At 45.9% G+C, this 12,322-nt stretch overlaps 1 protein-coding gene across 2 annotated transcripts in view; it reads left to right on the top strand.

Annotated features, from left to right (window-relative positions):
* RTN1 (reticulon 1) overlaps positions 1-12,322 on the top strand; it is a 124,285-nt gene that overhangs the window by 95,233 nt on the left and 16,730 nt on the right. Inside the window, exon 1 of one of the 2 annotated variants that reach the window (XM_066551822.1) lies at positions 10,074-10,307. The exons of the other annotated variant lie outside the window; for it this stretch is intronic. Within the exon in view, the coding sequence (XP_066407919.1) occupies positions 10,247-10,307 (61 nt within the window). The 5' untranslated portion in view covers positions 10,074-10,246. Of the gene's footprint in view, positions 1-10,073; positions 10,308-12,322 lie in introns of those variants that run through there. 2 annotated transcript variants of the gene reach the window in all.

A 12,322-nucleotide genomic window follows, 5' to 3' on the forward strand; every position in this document is an offset into this window, starting at 1 on the left:
CAGTGTGGCTATATTTATCTGAAATTTAGAAGCTGTGCTTCACAGGGAACTTTGATCACTTTATATGTCAGGCAGTCTGGGAAAAGAATGAGGGGGGAAAAGGGGAAGGTAAAAGCTGCTGCTGCTGCTTCCAAAACCAAGTCCTTCTCTTCTGGCCCCCATTATTAATCATCCTAACCTTGAGGGCTGGTGTCTCTCAGCATTAAGCTGGGGGTTCTCAGAGGTTGAGGTTTCCAAAGCCCCACAGGTGCTGAGGACCAGCTGGACTCAGAGTCCTGCCCAGAATTCAGCAGGAGCTGATCACATCTCCTGCACCTGTGAAAGAGGAGGTTCATCCAAAACAAAATATGCCAATTGAGCTTGGGAGTTGTTTTTTGTTTTTTTTTTTTTTTTTTGGTTTGCAAACCAAAATAAGATTGTGGTTTTCTTGAATTTATAATAATTTGAAATTAATGTCATGCCATTATGCTTTATCTCTGATTCATCTGCAAGACATTAATTTTAAGTACCTGGCATTTGAAATTCAAGAACCTCACAAGGGCCACAAGGGATATTGTGCTTTGGATCCCTGTGTGGATTTATTAAGAATGAACTAACTGATATAATACAATGAGGTATTTGGTGGCACCTGTCTCAGTCAGGGAGTTTCACCAAAGCCCCATGTACTTAAATGTTTGCAAGGAGGGAAACACTTTTGAAAAGCAGTTCTGAAATCCCAGCAGACCTTTGGTAAATCTTGCCCAGACCTATTTTACTGTTCTCTTTGGAAATCCCCCACTTCTGCAAAAGCCAAACCTGTTGCAAGGGAATTCACTATTAATGCAGAATATGTAATGTGCTTCCTTCCACTTCACACTGCTCGTGTGCAGTGCTCTGGGATACAGCTATTTCTGGAACTCTGCAAATCTGCAGCTACCCTAAAATTTCTGATGCTTCTACCATATCCACATGCTGTGGTTAAATGGGCTTCCAATTAGGAAAACACCTTCCCTTGTTTAGTTTTGTCCAGTGGACTTTCAAGCTACTTATTAATTGATAAATATAATGGAAAAAGAATTAATGGAAAAAGAATTCTGTTTTTCATGTATCTATTCAAAGCCACCCTATATCTTCTATTTTGCTCACCCTCATCCCAGGATGGAGATCTGTCAGTCCTTCTGCAGAAGCAATCAGGAAAATGTGGTTTGTGGTATTTAACAATATTGTCAGGGAAATCTGAATTCCTCAGGCTTTTTCGTTTGGTCTCCTAAATGTGAAATAGTTTTGCTGATCTATCTTTAATCCTTTAGCCTTGAGAATGGGAAATTAAATTGTCTTTTCCCAGATACTTGATGTCAGCAACCAAATCAGGATTTTCTCATTGTGTGCAGAGGGAGTGAGGTTATATGATAGCCAAGTGCTCAAAGATAGGATCTGTTCTTCAGAGAGAAACCCATTTCCACAAATTCGGTGGGTTCATCTGGGTTCTCCTCTTTTTTCTTCTCTTTTTCCTCCTTTTGCTTGTGTTTGCATAAGATAACTAGTTTTAGGGATGACTGATCTTAAGTTCCTAATGAGCTGGCTCCAGGGTGTGGATTTTTCATGGCATATTCTGCTGATTGGATGCTGGCAGCTTGCTTGACCTTGCTTATGGTATCTTCCATAAGATATGTACATGTGATCTGTCCTCTTCCCTCTGCCCCATGTGAGGGGATGTCTGGGGCAGGGCCAGCCCCCCACTACTCAAACCATTTCTGCTTCTCTGTGTTGCTTCATTTCCAACCAATGTCCTAAAATGCCACACAAAAGCATTTTCCTTGTTTGTTTCCCCAACAAAGACAACTCTGACCACTTTTCAGCCAACACTCCTGGCACATCATTTCCTGATCTAATTCTTCTAATTGCCCTAGAGGCCTATAATAACATTTAAAACTCAGAGTGCTGCTTTGCCCTCCAAAGTGTTTCTCCAGCAGTGCCCACACAGACTCTCAGCAGAACCCTGCCCTGTTCTCTCCTTGTTTTCCCCTTCTCACAGCCTTGCACTGGCACTTCTGCCTTACACATCACTATTTTATGTCCTTCATTGCTCCTTCTGGGTTCTTTTCCTCTCGGGGCTTTAGCTGGTCAGGATGACCCCGAGATGTGTTAGAAAGTCTCTTTTCCCAGCCTGGCAGTCGAAGAAGGAGTCAGAACTCTTCTGGTCTCATTCTCAAGGTTGTTTATTGTTTCTTATCTATAACATTCTTTCTCTGGCCTGCTGAGGTCCGTTCAGCAGGTCAGACAGAGGCATTCCGGTGTTATCTTTTTATACTAAAAACTACGTGTACTTTATTTACCACAACTTCCCAATACCCATCACCTGTGTTAGACAGTGAGCTTCTACTCTAAACCAATCCAAAAGTGCCAGCATCACAGCAGAAGATGGAGGCCTAGAGGAAGAAGGAGAAAGGCTGGACACGCCCAGATTCCTCCATCTTGCCTTGTGAACCCCCATTCTAAAAACCACAAAAATTTTATTTTTCACCCCGTGACAAACTGATTATTATTCTACTTAGACTTTCGTGGCTTGCAGATCTTCATACAAGGTTGGTAATTTTTTCCATGGGTCATAATCAAAGTCACAGGCGTCCTGGGCTCTGTGCCAGGGTCTCTGAGCCCCCTGGCAGGGGTCCTGGCAATCCAGGACAGCCAGAGGGATGTTCTGAATTCCGACATTTTCCCCCACTTTGTGCCACTCAGCACTGCTGGCATTGCTGCAATAAGCAGCCCCACTACCTCCTCCAGCACTTTTGCAAGCACTGTAGGCTGTGTTTGCTCAGGACAGCATCAGCTGCTTCTTCATCTCCCCCTGTCCACTCTGCCCCCCATTTCTCTGCAAGCTCAGCCAGGATTTTCCCATATTAACATCCAGCTTCCCAGGCTGGGTATGAGTGGAGCTGTCCCTTAGCAGAGAGCATCTTGGTGCCCAGGCGTCTCCCACCCGTGGAGCAGGCTGTTGAATCCAGCAGTGTGTCGGTGCTTTGCCTCTGTTTTCCAAGGAAAGCTGGGGTTGCCATGGCGATTGTGTGCCGGCCGAGCCGGAGCAGGGCTGCAGTATCCCCACACCTCCACCACGAACGCAGCCTGCCCTCCCTGCAGGGCAGGGTGGGGGATGTAAAAATGCCTGGGCTGAGATGCTTGAAGCAGCTCTCCAGCATGGTGAGAAGCTCAGGCCCTTCTGGGGAGCACCTTTCCCCAAGGAATATCATTTTTTGGGCACATCTGAAGCTGGGGAAAGGGACTTGATCTACATTAAATTATTCTGCACCTTCTCCCCTGGCCTGGATTGGGCTGGCAGCAGGAGTGCCAGGCACTGGAGCAAAGGGGCCAGCACAAATGCTGCAAAGCACAGCTCATTCTCAAGCACCCTGGCTGCTTATGAGCATCCCAAACTCAATTAAAGGCTTGTGGCACTGCTGCAAAAGTGGCCTCAGTCTCCTGAGCCTCTGCCTGCAGGCTGTTGGTTTAATTTGCAGTCACATTTGCAAAATTTGTAGCTGCACTTGGGCAGAGCATCTCAGCCTCTGAATCAGCACCTGGAGCTTCAAAACTTGGGTCTGATCCCAGCAGAGCCAGAGCAAAGGGTGGCCCTGCAAGCTGGGAGCAAAGCTTTGGCATTTTTGTGGGAACATCCTTCCTGGGGTTCACCAGAGCTGCCTGAGCTCAGGACTGGGATGTGCAGAGGAGCCAAGGGCAGAGCAGGACCTCTCCTTGGTGCCTTGTGGCACTGCTGTGGGCCTCACTTCCCCAGCTCAGGCACTGAACACCAGACCTTGCTTCAAGAATTTGCTGAAAATGCATCATCATCATCATCATCATCATCATCATCATCATCATCATCAGGGCATGCTTGGCCAAAGAAAAGAGTCCTCTGTGCCCCTTCCACAACACCAGGCAGGATTTCACCATTTCCAGGAGCAGTACAATCCAAATTCATCTTCACCACCTCGCTTCATCTCCCCTGGTCCAAGAATGGCAGCCAGTAACACTAACACCAGCCTTGCAAGCTGTGCTGCAAACATGAGCAAGGCTCCTCTGCTGGAGCTGCAGATGTTGTGCTGGGTGCTGCAGAGACAAAGCTCAAAAAAGCAGACCATGCCCCAAATTTAAATAGACCAAGCAGAGCCAGAGACCTCAGGGAGATGATTCCCAAGGTCACGTAGTAGGGAGCCTGTGGCAGATGTGGGGACTGAGCAGAGATCTCCTGAGGCTCAGCCAGGCTGTGGTCTCAGGACTCTCTTCTCTTTTGTCTTCCAGTACATTAAGAAGATCAGTTAATGAAATGGAATTAATACTGCCAGCTGCAGCACCAGCAATGCTGTAGGAGAGAAAAAAATTCACAGAACAGGCTTAAAAACAGAAGGCTTGAAAATGGGAATAAGCTGGAAGCACTTCCTTTGTAAAGGGGGAGTGCAGGAGGTCAGAGAGAGTTTTAGGGTCTTTTCAGCTTTACTGATCAAATCTTAAAGGAGGAATGAAGATGTAGCAACTACCTCCCCCAGAGGAGAGAAACTCATGATTTTAAGGTTCCCAGCAACTGAAAAAAGTAGTCCCACTGGAAAGAATCAAAAGACTTTTCTAGGTCAATGGCAGGAATAGAGCCTTTATTTCTATGAACCTCGCAGTTCAAAAATAACATTAAAGAACCAAGAGAAATTATCCACCTCTGAAGAGCCAGGAGTAAATCAAAACTGATTGTTATGTGTTAGTTGTGCTGCTGCCTGCAGGAATCAGGGAGCTCAAATGGCACCACAGGAGTCCTGGCCATCTCTGGGATGGCTGCTGAAGAAGGTCTGTGCTGTGTTCACTGAGGCACATCAGAGGCTCAAAACTCAAAATTGTTTCTTAACAACAAGGTTGAATCTAAGGAGTTCCCCCAAAGGGCTCATTTACTAGGATTCAAAGAAAGGCCACCTCATTCCCAGGGAATAAGCAAGCACAAAGCTTGTCTCACCTGGGTCTTTCACCAACTCATGTGGCTCATGTCACTGGCTTGCTGTTGAAAATCTTATGATAATAAGGTCTTATGATACAGTTATATACATTTATTATACAGTTATAGATGGTTATTTTATTGTTATATGTAGTTATGATATAATCCTCTTGTACAGTCAGGACTCTTGAACTTGGAGAAGGGGAGATCTCAGAGCACCTTCCAGTGCCTAAAGGGGGCTGACAAGAGAGCTGGAGAGGGATTTTGGACAAGGGCATGGAGCGATAGGAGAAAGGGAAATGGCTATATCTGACAGAAGGCAGGTTTAGATCAGATATTAAGAATAAATTCTTCCCTGTGAGGGTGATGAGGCCCTGACACAGGCTGCCAAGGAAAGCTGTGGTTGCCCCATCCCTGAAGTGTCCAAGGTGAGGTTGGATGGGGCTCTGAACAACCTGGGATAGTGGAAGATGTCTCTGCCCATGGCAGGGGTTGGGAACTGGATGATCTTTAAGGTCCCTTCCAATTTACTCTTCTATGATTAGATATATCCATATATATCTATATATAGATATATACATCAATAATCTCAGCCTTTGAGCAAAGATGGGTACGAAGAACAGTTTTGCTGAGCAGAAAGTGAAACAGAGTCAGCAGAGCAGAAGCTTAGCACGTCTCAAAATCACACTTCTTGTCCTTGTGAACAATCCAAATATTTTGACTGATGATTAAAAAAAAACCTATAAAAAAAAACCTATAAATCCAGACATTTCAAGACTTAAAAAGAAATTGCATGGAGGCTGGAACATTATGTACATGCCCGGACATTGGGCTTCTTTTGTTGTGATTGTTCAGCTTCAGACTTCAATTCTGCCAGTTTAAGACCATATTGTCTTTTTTTACCAGCTTATTGATTCTTTTTGTGGTCTGAAGACCTGAGAAAAAAGGTAATTCATCACTGCATTACATCTTCTAAGAGAAAGTAGCAAAGACCTGGGGCAAAAGACAGCAAGGACAGAACTATGTGCTTCCTGTACTGTGAGAAGTGATGGACCTGAAACAGCCATCAGCATCTCCCAGCTCATGGCCTTGCCATTTCAGCTGCCTCTGAGCAGCTCTGCAGACCAGAAAATGTGCAAGAATGAGCACAAGACAGTGAAAAGGATGAGAGCAGAGCCAGGATTTGGCCCATCCTTCTGCTATTGACAGCTTCTTCACGAAAATGTAATTGCTGGCTGCCCTTGCTTGGAGTGCTCAGGCAAAAATTCCCCGTTGCTCTTTAAAGCTTCGAGACATATTAATGCAACATTTAAAATAGCATCCTCTCTATTTTTGTTGCTGATGCTAAGAACAAATTAGCTTAGAAAAATAACCCAAATGATCTCCCTTAATGCTATTGTTCTCCTAAAGTGCTAAGTGTCAGGATCTTTCAGCACCACGTTGCAGATCTGGCGCTGCCCTCAATGTGTCCCACGGAGCCTTGACGTGGAGTGATGCAGGAAAACGCAGTCAGTCCAAAGTGCCTTCAAAGTCACTGCACTCCAAACAGTGGTTTCAGCTCTGTCTCTGGATTTTTAGTCATTAAATCACCTTTGAAACCAACTGAAACCAGCTGACTTCCACCCCTGCCCTCCAACAGGGTTGTTAAGGGATGGCCCCGAATTTTAGTTCCTGTGGTAGAACAGTGGGTGCTTCTGAGCTCTTATGGACTGATAGGGTCCACTCAACGATATTTACCTAAAAAGCCTTAAATGTTGCTAACTCTGACCTCATCAAAGCTCATCAGTGGTGCACAGGTGGGCTGGGTCACTGTGGAAGGACCTTTAGAGGGAAACAAGGTATGGCTGGAGTGCCAATCCTGCTGCAGGATTTCCTGTGTCCCTGGAAGGAGCACAACCCTGGTGGCCACACACCATAGCAGGGTGTCCCTGTCCTCTGCAGAGCTACAGTCTGCACCTCATTTGGCCATCCAGATGTGGCTGCCCCATGCCTGGAATTGTTAAAAGCCAGATTAGATGGGGCTTTGAAAAACCTTGTCTAGTGGATGGCATCCCTGCCCATGGGCAAAGGGTTTGGAACTGGATGAGCTTTAAGGTCCCTGCCAGCCTAAGCCATTCAATAATTTGATGATCCTGTGATTGCTTTTGGAGTTGGAGGGATGGAAAGAAATGAGGCAGACAATACCCTACACACGTGTTCACTTGGCCAGTGGTTTCCTGCAATGATCCCATGGGTACCTTTATTTTACCCCACACATCCTGCATGCACAGATCATCATCTCCAGCAGAGCTATGGAACAGGCCAGTGCTGACAAGCCCTCTTGGCTTGTGGCTGTGCCATCAACACTGAGCTTCATATGACCTCACCAACACATCTTAAGATCTGCAACAATTTCAGTAACATCCCTAGCAGAAGGAGGCTCCCAATGGACAGTGCTCTGAAGGGAAGCAAATTCCACTTACTACTTTTCATCCTGCTCCTTCTCATGATCACAGGAAAGATCTCCTCCAACTCTGAACTTTCCTGCAGCTGATGCTAAGATCTCTATGCATGTCTCACCCTTTTCAGATCCAGGCAATGTTTATTTGTGCCTTCCAGGTTTGGTTCTGTGGCAAAGGAGCAGTTCTTAACCTCAGGACTGATGGCCAAGTGCTCAGTCCTAATTCTGTTTCACTACTTACTGAATGCATAATTCAAAATTTCATTGTGGAAATGCATTATTTTATGACAATGGCCATTTTAGTGCTGGATCCACCCAGTGCTGATTGGGATTTTGTGCAATTTCTGTAGTCACGCACAGAGTTCCTTCTGTCCCCCACCTGCCTCAGGTCCTGGGACAAGTGAGTGCACATTGGAAACTCTTCTTAGCCCATGTGCATTTTCTAAGTGTCTTCATCTCACTGTTCCAGTTGAGTTCTGTTTCTAACACAAATGCAGTGTTCTTGTTACTGCTGGTAAAGCGATGGGTTCTGGTGCCTGTGGATTAAAATAGTTCTGGAAGTAGTGTGGGAGAGTCCAATCACATGGGCCAGGTCTGAAGAGACACTTTTCCAAAGGGGAGTAAGAATTTAAACAGGAAGCCTGATGGTGTGGTTTGTTTTGCTAGCCTGGAAGAGGGAATGGAGACATGAAGTCTGAGGTGAGAAAAATTTCTACAAACAATGAAGGCAAGGAGAAATCATTATTGGGATGTTAAATGTATGTGGACCACACTTCTGTCCAAAGGGAATTGGTCCTTCATACTTGACCGAGAAATTTGGGTTACAGAGAGACCAAACAGAGATCTTTTGCCTTCTCTCTGCTGTGTTGCTGGTGGCAAACACCCAGTAGCCATGAATTTGACCTATGCACCATGTTTGGGGTGTCCATGGCTATTCCAGGGACAAGGATGCAGAAGTTTTATGTGAATTATGTCTCTGTTTTATACACACTGCTTGTAAATACTTCATATTATGGCTTGGTGGTGGGAACCCCACTGTAGAGCTGCAAAGGGTTTACAGGGCAAAATGTATCAATAGGGAAATTTTCTGCTCTTGCAAAGGGTCTAAACCAATCAGTCCATGCTTAGAAATCATCCCTTGCCAACCTCTTTCTTCCTTTTTTTTTTTTTTTAAACAAAGCCAGGAAGAACACAAAATCCAGATTTGTAACATTATAGATGGTTTAATCTTACCACATGCAATGGCACATAAAGCCAGTTCTGCCCCAATTAGTTAAGGATTTCCCTGTTAGGGGAATGAAGATGCTGGGTTCAAGCCTAAGCAAATGTTTTTGGGGATCTCAGGGATGGTTTATAAACATGGAAAATAGCTTTTGGCCTCTCTAATCCCAGCAGAGTTTCCTAGGTAAAGAGTAAAGTAATGCTATGGTGAATTGCCTTAAATTTTGGCTTTCTTCTATAAGATGAGTTACCTGAAGGAAGGATAAGTGACCTACTACTGCCAGTTGGAGGAGGTATCTGTTAACTCAGGTATTAAAGACCTTTTATTTTTGGAGTCAAAAGAGCAGAGGGGTTCAAACTCCATTCCCCGTGCTGATGAGTATGTGACCCGCTGTGTGTGTGTTGGTGTCTCCACATGAAAAAACAAAATTCAGTAAAATGCTGCTAAAGTGAAATTATTTTATGAACTGTCATGATCTAAAGGTTTAAGTCCAGCCTCAGAGCTGAGAGGTGCCCAGCTGGGGTCATTCTGCCCAAAATGACTGGACATAGTCTGATATACTGGTCACTCTTCAACCAAATGGGGTGACTTTTTGGGGAGTTTCTTAATATTCCCAGGCACCCCAAAATCTGAAAATGCAAACAGGTTGAGTGGTAAATATTTTCTTTCCCAGTGTTTACCAAGTATTACTTTTGGATGGTTATGATGTCTCTGCAAGGCTATTCATAAGTTCATTGGTGGGGAAACTGAGGCAGAGGCTGTGTCCTGCTAGGGAAGGAGTGGTGGGGCCTACCACTGTTAAACTGAATGTTAAAATTCAGCTATTAGTGGGTCTTTCACAAATTGTCCTGTATTCCTGCACTCTTACACCTCAAATCCTGATTTGTGCAGCGTTTTGGGCAATGAGAGGAGGCAGCACACCCAAACCTGGTGCACCTGGGAGTCCTCAGCATCCTGGTGTGGCAGGGCGTGGCATGGGGGGGCCACACGGGTCACCCCATGCCCGCAGGGTTTTCCAAAAAAATACAGCAAAATAGGGGCTGCTCTGCAGGGCTTTGAGCCTGACCTTGTTTATTTTCCTGCCTGCTCCCCGACCCCACCCAGATGAGCAGAGGAGAGGGAGGCATAAAAACCTGGAGGGGTTGTGGTGTGAAAAAAAAAAAAAGCAAAAAAAAAAGCAAATTAAGAAAATACCAGATTCCATCACTGTCAAGAAATTTCTGGAACAGTCACAACCGTACTGACACATAGGCAACACTGCTCACCCCCCCTCTATTTACCCACACCCAATTTGCTTTTATTTCTTTGCCATCAGGTTGCCTTTAACCATTTCCACGGCTTAGCCGGGCTAAGCCGCCCGAGCTCAAGCTTTTGATTTGAAAAGGGACCCGCATCCCCTTTTCAAAAGGAGCCTGCTCCCTAGGGCAGCCACATCACACTGCTGATTTGCTGCAGTGGAGACCGCAGCGCGTACAATATGCCCTCCCCCTCCGCCTGTGCTGCTTACAGCATCAGTCCGGAGCCGAGCGGGGAGGCGGCCGCGGTACCCGGGAGCGCACCCATGCTCGGGAATGCCTGACTGCTAACGCAGTGCCTCCGAACAACAGGACCGGCAAGCCCTCAGCCCCCCGAGATGCAAGCCAGTGCCGACTCCACCAAGATGGACTGTCTTTGGAGCAACTGGAAATGTCAGGGTATTCTATCTGTTCTGGTGTTGCATGCTAGGGCTGCATGGCAGAGGAGGCAAAGGCAGGATCCATCCATTTTTGCATTGTTCACCTGTGTGGGCCTTTGCATGCTGTTTCCTCTCTCTCCCCTCCGCCCACGGAGCTTTTCTTTGGGGGGTAATTTAAGAAAGAAATGAAAGATTAAAAGCCCCTATTTCTGATTTCTGTTCTCGGAATGCATTTCTCCCATCCGCAGGTGTCTCACCCTGAAAGCATCCAGGATACAGGTCCTCCCTTCTTCCCACCTTGCGGCTCATCCCCAGAGCATCCGCCCTTGCCGTGAGCGGCGTCATTCCCCATCCCCGGCTCTCTCCGTCGGGATGTCTCTGGCACGATTTCCTACCTTTCGGGCTTTATGATTTCCCACCTTTGGGGCTTTAGGGAAGCCGGGTGGCGGTGCATTGGAGCCCGCTGGGGCTGGGAGGTGGCGGCGTTGGGCTCCTGGGTGCCTCCTGCCCACGGACACACCCAGAGCCTTGTGTCACACAAAGAAAACGCAGCTCCGGCAAGGAGGGCGACAGCGCCGGGCATGGCCCCCCGCTTCCTACTTTGCTCTAGGATTGTTTTTTTTTTTAATATATATATATAAAAGCACATTAATCCTTTCATTATGCTCCCGAGCACTCGTTTCGGGGGGTGAAATATTGCGGGGATGTTGTCTCGCTGCCGCGGAGGCGAAAGGGAACAATGGCATCTCCCTTTTGGGTTGATTTTCAGCGTGTTTTGAGCGGGTCGGTGTCTGCGCTGGGTGGGGCTGGCCACCTTCCCGGGTGCCTTGGACAGCTTTTCAGCCATTTTTAGTCGGCTTCACACTTCCCAGCCAGTATCCAGCCTTTGTTTTGATAAAAGACAGTCTCTGTGACGCTGCTCGGTGGGCAGATTAGAGGCAGCAATGCTAGCGGCTGATCCCGCCGGGCAGGCTGGGGCTGCTTCGGACAGGCTTTGTTTGGATGTATTTTTGTAATTTTAAGGTGCATGTTTATGCTGAAGAGTCAGTTCATGGTGCTGATGCTCACAGCAGGGTCCCTGGGAGAGAGATTACTCCATGGCATCATCTCATTAAAGGGTCCAGGATGCTCGCAAGCATAGTTTCATAAACGTAGCTCCATGCAACAGAAGCTGGAAAACCTTCCTAAAGTGGTTTTTTTTTTTTTTTTAATTGGGAGGGGTGGGGATGGAGAGACTTTTCAGATGCCTGTCTCTAGGGAGGTTGATATTTTTGCAATCTCAATTCAGCATCTAATTGTATTTAGGAGCTGAAGGTTTTTTAAGGAAGATGTGTAGCTGGAAAGTAAACAGATGCACCTGTTAAATGCCAGGCTCCAGCAGCTCCGGCTTTCCACGCAGAAATGAAGGGCAAGGATTTTCCATGTGTTTGTGGGATTTATTCAGCTCAAATGAGAGAGTCACAACCAAACTTCAGGGTCTTTTCATCTGAGCTTTGCAGATGAACTTCCCCATAGGGTGGGGTTTGGGAATGGGTTTTTCTTCAAAAATGCTCATTATTTTGCTGATTCTTATAAAAGCATTGACTTGCTGAGTCAGATTGCTGAACCACCTGTTTTTAGAACCAAACTGAGTATTTTCCTTCTCATCAGAAAAAAAAATCATAAATTAAAAAAGGGGAATAACGAAGGGCATGCTGCTCTTGTTTAATTAGTAATTAATAATAATAGTGGGGTTTCTCTCCTTCAGTGCCTTCCTTTTTTGAAAGTGGGGTAGATTTGATGAAAATTGAATGACACAATATGTCCCATGCTGATTGGAAAAAAAATCCCAGGTCTGAAAAAATCAACGCAGTTAAAATAAATCACTTGCCTCACTTCCACAGCATTTGCATTTTTTTTTCTTTTCCTTGGATGGTGCTTTATGATTCCAAAATGATCCTGCAGAAAACACAAAATAGCCATAGAATATTATTTCTGTCATCAAAATTCTTTGATCAGTCCCAGATAAAATAGAGGAAATTTAAAATTCAGGAG

The sequence above is a fragment of the Molothrus aeneus genome, chromosome 6 (assembly GCF_037042795.1).
Source record: "Molothrus aeneus isolate 106 chromosome 6, BPBGC_Maene_1.0, whole genome shotgun sequence".
Lineage (NCBI taxonomy): Eukaryota > Metazoa > Chordata > Aves > Passeriformes > Icteridae > Molothrus > Molothrus aeneus.